At 52.3% G+C, this 7,500-nt stretch overlaps 3 protein-coding genes across 4 annotated transcripts in view; 1 reads left to right on the top strand and 2 right to left on the bottom strand.

Moving 5' to 3' along the window:
* The window catches only part of LOC125955903 (uncharacterized), a 3,468-nt gene extending 2,972 nt beyond the window's left edge, over window positions 1–496 (top strand). Inside the window, exon 5 of the mRNA XM_049687225.1 lies at window positions 1–496. This exon is cut by the window's left edge and continues 435 nt beyond it. The gene's annotated coding sequence lies outside the window, so the exon portion shown is untranslated.
* A 1,177-nt stretch (window positions 497–1,673) lies between these two features.
* On the bottom strand, window positions 1,674–3,906 carry LOC125956032 (cardio acceleratory peptide 2b). 2 transcript variants are annotated; one of them, XM_049687490.1, is made up of 2 exons: window positions 3,634–3,906; window positions 1,674–2,176 (listed from the first exon to the last, which is right to left on the bottom strand). In XM_049687490.1, exons 1-2 carry the CDS (start codon window positions 3,728–3,730, stop codon window positions 1,701–1,703), a joined length of 573 nt encoding a protein of 190 aa, XP_049543447.1. In that variant the 5' UTR covers window positions 3,731–3,906; the 3' UTR covers window positions 1,674–1,700. The 2 variants fall into 2 exon arrangements, with proteins under 2 accessions (XP_049543447.1, XP_049543440.1); XM_049687483.1 differs by having other exon boundaries at window positions 1,674–2,179.
* A 1,811-nt stretch (window positions 3,907–5,717) lies between these two features.
* Window positions 5,718–7,500, bottom strand: part of LOC125955633 (transient receptor potential protein) — an 8,746-nt gene continuing 6,963 nt past the window's right edge. Inside the window, exon 14 of the mRNA XM_049686775.1 lies at window positions 5,718–7,500. This exon is cut by the window's right edge and continues 153 nt beyond it. Coding sequence (XP_049542732.1) covers window positions 7,018–7,500 — 483 coding nt within the window. The 3' untranslated portion in view covers window positions 5,718–7,017.

Consider the following 7,500-nt stretch of genomic DNA (forward strand, 5'->3'; position numbering starts at 1 on the left):
TGTCGACGGAGGGAGAGAGAAACAGAGAGAGAGAGACAGAGAGAGAGAGAGAGAGAGAGAGAGAGGTAGGGAGAGAGGTAGGGAAAGAGAAGCCTCTAGCTCTTATCGTTTTGTTTTTACCGAATAAGCATCGTCCGGAGTCGATTTGTTTGTTGAGTTGTCGCTAGCGGCGACCCTGGCGCGAGCAACAAAGAGGTTTTGACATAGCCGCGTCTAGAATGCTGTGTTGCTGGTGCAGAGAAGAAGCAGAAGAAGCAAAATAAGCGAAGTAAAGTAAGCGAAGGAAGCCCAAAACCGCCCCTCGAGTGTGTCGAAGATGCAGATAGTGTGCTGTAACTGTGAACGCCACCGCCATCTCCAATCCGAACCAGTAGTAGCTCTAGGTGATGAACCAAAAATAAACGGAAACCGAATCTTGTCGAATCGCAGAAACAACAATAACGATAGGTGTGTAACGTAACGACCGACGTAACGGTGTAACGGGGGAAAAACCGCAGGCTCCATGCAGTGTGCTGACAGCACCGACAGCATTATAGCATTAACTGATCCGAGACGCAATGCAGGATGTTGCGAGTACCGGAGAGTAAAATCATCGCGAATCCTTGCGAGTCCTAGCCGCGACCGCGACCGGAACCGCTTGCAACCAACAAGCTTCTCGCGAGCTCCCGAGCTTACGGGGTTGGGTAGCTAGCTGGTGCCCTCTGGTAGCAGACAGGTGGAACCAGGGCCGACAGGGAGCCGTTGAAAGCGGCAGTTGAAAGTGCTGCCTCGTGTCCTTGGTCCTTGTGTGTGCGCTTTTTTACGCGGTGTTTTTTTTTTTTTTGGTACTGATTAGGATTTATTTACAACAACAACGTTTCTCGCATCATCGACATCACCGTCTTATCTTCATCATCATCAAAATCATCGTGGGTGAACACGCTGCTCTCTTGATTTTTTGTATTCTTCGCCGTTTTTTTGTTTGTTTGCTTGTATGTTTTAATTTTGTTTTTGTCTTCCGTTCCGTGTTTAGTGTTTAGTATCTTCTTCTTCTTCTTCTTCTTCTTCTTCTTCTTCTTCTTCTTCTATTTCTTCTACTTCTTTTTCTACTTTTTCTTTTTTCTCTCCTTTTTCTTCTTTCTTTACCTGCTATTATATTTGCAACGATCCGTGTCTGTTTAGCATAATTGTGTAATCCGTCGCGCGTTGTCGCATTCCGTGGTGTGCGTGGTTTGCATGTGCCGGCTAGGACGCCTCATCGTGGGAGGGTGCGGAGGAAAAGGGGCTATATGCGAGCGGATACAGTATGCGGATCAACGGAGCAGAGGATACGCGAGATCGATGGGTGCAGTGCAACGTTGCAGTGCAGCGATCCGGGAGGAAACAGGAAACCGACGTGAATCCGAACGCACACCGAAACCAGCATCGGCTCCCTCCAGCCTTGTAATCATTTCTCCCGAACCGGCGCACACACACACACAGAGACACACATCCCTTGCTCGTTGATCCAATCGAGTGAATCAAAGCGTTTTTGGTGAGTTCCGATCGAGACGAGCAGATGGGAAGGTTAGGTCGGATGAAGGACACAGCCACGCGATGCACACGCACGCACGCACGCACACTCGGAAGAACACCGATACTTTTGGGTTTCACTTACCGTACCTTCTCTCTATCTCTCTCTCCCTCCTCTTCGTCGCTTCTCGCGCGATCTTCGCGGTCATTTACAGCTGCTGGTCACCGGTGCTGGTGGCCCGTTTGCCCAGCCGCGGTCCGAACCACATGCCCCCGTTGGCACCGGATCCGCTGGCACGCTTGATAATGACCTGGGGCTGTGGCTGCAGCATCTGCTGTTGCTGCTGTTGCTGCTGTTGCTGCTGTTGCTGCAGATTCCGGGCGGCCTGCCAGTAGCGGGTGGCGGCCATCACCAGGTCCTGCTTGGCACCGGCGCGACCAACGCGCGGAAACGGTACCAATCCCTGGCGTTTGCTCTCCTTGATCGCCGGGTAGTCGTCCGCCACCGTACCGTAGTCATCGGTGAGGTCGAGCGAACCGACCGGGGCTTCCCAACCGTCCAGACCGAGCTCGGTCGGATCACTGCGGCCAACGCGCGGGAACGCAAACAGACCGACGGTTGGACCACGCTTACTGCGTCCACCACTGCTGCCGGCGCTACTGCTGCTCGGCCCCTCGAACTCGGCTGCTAGAAAGGAAGAAGGAACAACGGATGCTGAATTATGCTGGTATGCCGGTGCCGCCATTGTGTTTGCCCAAGACATCATCGCTGGATATCGCTGGAAGGGCGCACGGACGATAATTGATAACGACGTTACCCGCAAGCACCGACGACGACGACAAGGACGATGGTCGATGGTTAATCGCGAGATCTCGTTGCTTTTTATTATCACTACTGGTGGAAGGGTGATTGGTTTTTCATTTCACTGCCACTCCACGTAGCAACCTGGAGCAGCTGGAGGCTATTAGCTGGGCTCCAACTCCCGGGCCCCCATTCTGCGGGCATTCTGGCTGCAGGCAGCAGCTTTGAAGTACTCGCAGCCAATCGGGCGCAGTGCGCTGTCAGGGCCGTAGGGCATTAACTGGCTAAACAATGAACCAGCCAGAGGGCTGGGAAAGGCTGCTGGTACGAGGGCGAGGGGAAAGCCGAGCAGAGCCCGAGGTGCGATCCACTAGATCTAGATTAATTTTCCAGAAGTTTGCAATTTAGCAGTCTACTTCTACTACAGTCTGGTCCGGACACCAGAAGCACACAAATACACAACCACAAAACCCCCTCTGCTCTCTCAGGATCAGGAGTAATGTGCCAAGATCGTATGCCCGGTAAGTACAGTACTCGACTGCCTGGACACAACTTCCTGGGCGCAATAGCTCCTGGATTCATCAGCTACGGGATTTGGTTGCAACTACTAACACATCGTTCAATAAGTCCCGGGTCTAGTGTACAAATGGCGTTAGAAATGCCATTTACATACCAATAAAAATCCAAAAAGTACCAACGTTTCAGAGCAGATGTGTCAAAATTGAATGTTATTCCAACTATAAACTAGAAAGTTATAGTTAAGTTAAAGTGACGCTACTTTTGCGATTGTGTGAAACAATATGTTCGTGAGTGAGTAATAAAATATTGTTTTCGTGGTGAACAAGAACACTATTCAAGCTCAACAATGGCTTGAAAAAAGGACTTTCCCGGACTCTTCTCCTTCAAAAGCAGTAACTCTCGCAAACTTTAAAAACGGTATTGAAAATCGGGTGACCGGTGACCGCAAAATAAAAGTGCGCGAGATAACTAAGAGACTGAACTTATGCTTCTGAAAGGTCATTTACCATTTTTGGTCAAAACTTGGTTATGAAAAAGGGGGCCATTTCCCAATGGCTGCCGCAATTGGCTCAAAATGGAAGAAAATCCTTTCAGTTTCAGTTAGAAGAATCGTTAGTTTCAGTTAGAGAGTTAATCTAAGGGATTTTTTCTGCAAGGTCTGCCTTGCTCTACTTGTTCCTAAACGAAAACGAAATACACACCACACTTCTTGTACTTTGTTTCTTCGTTGGCCGTTGTCTATAAGGACCTCACTTCTCGGTTTGCACTTCCACACACACAGACACACACGAACACACTTGTGACCTGACGGAGCGACTCACCTTCAGCGCGGCAATGGTGCATGGCAAGGAGCAGCACCAACGTCAGCGACAAGCAGATCGGCATCTTCCCGGCGACTGCTACGGCGTGCAGCAACATATCGTTTTAGCGTCACGTGCAGAACCGGACACTTGGCGATGGCGCTCGATCACTGGTGGCGCTCTTTGACGGGCGGTTGAATGCTGATGCTGCTGCAGGCGAGCGGTTGAGTCTCTCTCTCTCTTTTTCTTGAGATTCCTGTTTTGTGCCGGTGTCGGTGGCCGTTGGATGCAGGATGCGTTGTGCCGTGCTGGTGCGCAACCGACGCGCCTTTTATATTGGCCAGCAGGCCGGCCAGCCAATTTGCATGCCTCGTCCCTTGGCCCCCCCTTTCGTCCTTCTTGGCTACGACTCGCCGATAGTCGGCTCGGTGGCGATCGGTATCCGGGTATCGGTCTTAGCAGCGCCCGGTAAGCGCATGCCTCGGTGCTGCTGCTGCTGCTGCTGCTGGCCGGATAGAAGATGCTGCGCTGCTCCTCCTCCTCGAATCCTCGCTGACCATTCGCGCTCTCTCGCTCGCACTCTTTATCTCTCTTCTATCTTTCTATTTTTGTCTCTCTTTTTCTCTTGTTCGCTGTCTCGCTCGCACGCACTGTGCTAGTCGCACAGGATGTCTCACGTTCGTTGCTGCGAAACAGGAGCTGCTGGTACTGTCGGTGCAACAAGCACCAAACAAGCAAAGCGTCACGCAGGTGACATTAGTTCCAAACGACGTCGCTGCCCAACTTTGTCTTTGAACGAGTAACCCGGGGGGTTGGGGGTGGCTAATCGATGAGTAACGGGACGATTAGCACGCCTATTGGGGATCCTAGCATCCCCTCTCCACCCCCTCCCTCTGCTGAGCTGCTAAGCCGGCCATGAACCAACACCGCGATGACCCAGTAATGACAGTTTCATTACAGTTTTGTCCCCATGCTCCGTGACCAGCTGCGATGACGTATCTGTCGTTTGTGGGGAGGGGGGGGGGGGCATTGAAGGTCCTGTAGTGTGGTCCTGCGGGCGCGCTATAGCTAAGGTGTGATGTTCAAAATTAAAACAGACCACGTGGCGTGGCGTGGCTTCTCGCGCGCTGAGCAACAGGCACGATGGCACCCTGCAGTGGTGCAGCAGGGGAAAGGGGAAGAGGAAGAGGTGGAAGAGGTGACCTGCAGTGACCAATATATAGGCAGGCAGCACCGGCACAATGGGGAATGGAAATAAATGGGGTACGATTCATTTTCGTTCGGACATCGTCCGTCCGTGTAAAATAGAATAAACTGGCTCTCTGTTTGTGTGTGTGTGTGTGTGTGTGTGTGTGTGTGTGTGTGTGTGTGTGTGTGTGTGTGTGTGTCTCCACGACGCCATTGGTGGAGTTTATTTTTAAACCTCCGTAACCGAGATCGAACTCATCCCCCACCCCCCTATTATGCACCAGTCGAAGGTTCCTGTTGGTTTTTTTTTTTTGGTTGGTTGTTAGATTTTGCTTCATTTGCACTCAAAAGCCGTTGCCCCTGCCGTATAGGACCGCCCTTGCAATCGTCCTTTTTGTCACCCTTCCCCTTCCCCACTCCCCTACTACTGCCCCTTGCTCCTTCATCCTTCGGATCCTCGCAGTGGCTATAATAGTGTTAAACCGTAAACGAAAACGAAAACGAAACGAACCCCCGAAATAAGAAGAAGGACAGTGTGCGTGCGTACAGTTGTGTGTGTGTCTGTGTGTATGTGTGTTCAAGTGTGTGTGGTGTATTAAAGCACGGTTATCTAATGGAAAGGAAGGGATGAAATCATTCGATCACCATTGATAGGGATCGTAGTTACGTCTAAAATCAATACAGCTGCTGCAAATGTAATATTGCTTTCAAGACACCTCATTCCCCTCGACTACTCGACTCTTCTTTTCAGTATCAGGGCACTGCACGCTGATACGATTAATGCCTAATGAGCGGCGGTTAATTGTTAATTGGTTATTCCGAGGAGGGAGAGGACGTCATCAACATCAAAGACGAAGCGCGTTCGGTTATTTCTGTTGCCCCCTTCTTAACTTCACCGTTCAATCACGCTCAGCCTATATAGCTACAGTTTTGGCAATTGCTACATCATCTCCTACAGTTTCATTTTTATTAACATCATCAACTATTTTTACTGTTGCATCCATTGTTATTATTACTAGAAATGTTACTTTTTATTAACATTAACTTGCTTCTTATTATGCCGCCCGGGCTGTCCTGCGGGCTTCGGTTCGGTTCGGTTTCGGACTTGAGCGCCTGTTAAGGTCCTGTATGGGAGGGTAGTGGGAGTACCGGAGTGCCGCGCTGTGGTTGTACCAACCACCGAGCAGGACTCCGTTACGGTCAGGCCAGGCAGTAAATCTCTCGGCAGGTAGGTGCGCAATGAGTCCTTAACACCACCACCCCCTCCCCTATCCTGGCTTCCTCCTCCTCATGCCCAACAGAGAGACACGGACGGTCGGTATCGGTGTGACCACGAGCAGGACCACGGAACAAAAGGAATGGTGCCAAGGGGGATGGTAAGGTAAACAACCTTCCCAGCTAATCACCCCCCGATACGCTCCGGCATGCCGATCAAGCGCTTTACAAAGCGTGCCAGTCAGGGAGACAGAGAGAGAGAGAGAGAGAGAGAGAGAGAGAGAGAGCGAAAGAGAGAGAGAGAGAGAGAGAGAGAGAGAGGAAGACCCTCAAATCGATCGCAATCAGCGCAATCGATAACGATGGTGGTCCTTTGGTTCATAGGTTTGTCGTTTACCGAACGCAGTGACCGTCGAGGGGTGGTGCCGAGGTGGTGGTGGTGGTGCGGAAATGGAACGTGCGGTTGGCAGGATTTGGTATCCTACCCTCCCCCCCGATGGTCTGCCAGCCAGCCAGCCAGCCAGCCAGCTTGGCCTGGGAGAGGGAAACTCGAAAGGAATTTTGCACTGCCACACACAAACGCAAACGACACACACACACACACACACACACAAAACGATACAAAACAAACAACTTACGTTGCTAATTAACGTGCTTTTCACGACGGTAAGCGGCTTTCGCGGATGGAATACCCGCCATGCCCCACCACCACTCCACTCCACCCACCAACCCCGCATCGTGCGCCTTCGGCTACCAATAATACGCTCGTGAGTACGCAAAAAACCGAGCACACACACACACACACACTTACACACACACAACACAAAAGGTGCAGGTGAGGGAGGGCAGAACGGGCTGACAGCTACACACACATGCGCGCATACATAAAAGGGGAGGGGGATGATTTCGCGGGGGATGGCAAGAAGGGAGTCGTTGTTTTTTTTTTTTGGGAGCCAGGGGAAGGGGAGGCGAGGCGAGGTGGCGAGAGGTGCCTCTTGCATCTTACAGCCACCCACCGAGATTGCGGCCGGTACTCCGGGATTTGCCACGGTTCGAGGGTGACGGACTGGGGGTGGCGCCACACCCGGTAGTCGCCGCCGCCACCGGGCTTAACGTATCCCGGGGGGATGGTTCCGGCGAGCGCACCCCCTTGCTGGGAGTGGGTGAGGATGTCCGCTCCTCCTTCTCCTCCACCTCCTTCTCCTCCTTCATTTCCTCCTCGGGTTCACCCTCCGGCACACGCGCCTGATGCTCCAGGGGTGGACTGTGGGGTGGTATCGGTGAAACGGGGCGCTCCGGTGGTGTCGGGGAGCGGAAACCGACCGACGGTGTATCCTCCCGCTCCTCGTTCGGATCCTCGATGATGGGCGACCGAACGCGCACCACCTTCAACCGGTCCGGTTTCGCTTCCTGTACCGCCACCCCTGCTGTCACCCCTGTCACCCCTCCCTCGTTACAGTCGTCCTCCACCCTCTCGCCGGGATC

Source organism: Anopheles darlingi, chromosome X, assembly GCF_943734745.1.
Source record: "Anopheles darlingi chromosome X, idAnoDarlMG_H_01, whole genome shotgun sequence".
Classification (NCBI taxonomy): domain Eukaryota; kingdom Metazoa; phylum Arthropoda; class Insecta; order Diptera; family Culicidae; genus Anopheles; species Anopheles darlingi.

Excerpts from the sequence above, each read along its gene's own strand:
- LOC125956032 (XM_049687483.1), bottom strand. The coding sequence starts at position 3,730 with ATGTTGCTGCACGCCGTAGCAGTCGCCGGGAAGATGCCGATCTGCTTG. Across the intron at positions 2,180-3,633 it reads GCACCATTGCCGCGCTGAAG|CAGCCGAGTTCGAGGGGCCG; the intron begins GTGAGTCGCTCC and ends CTTCCTTTCTAG.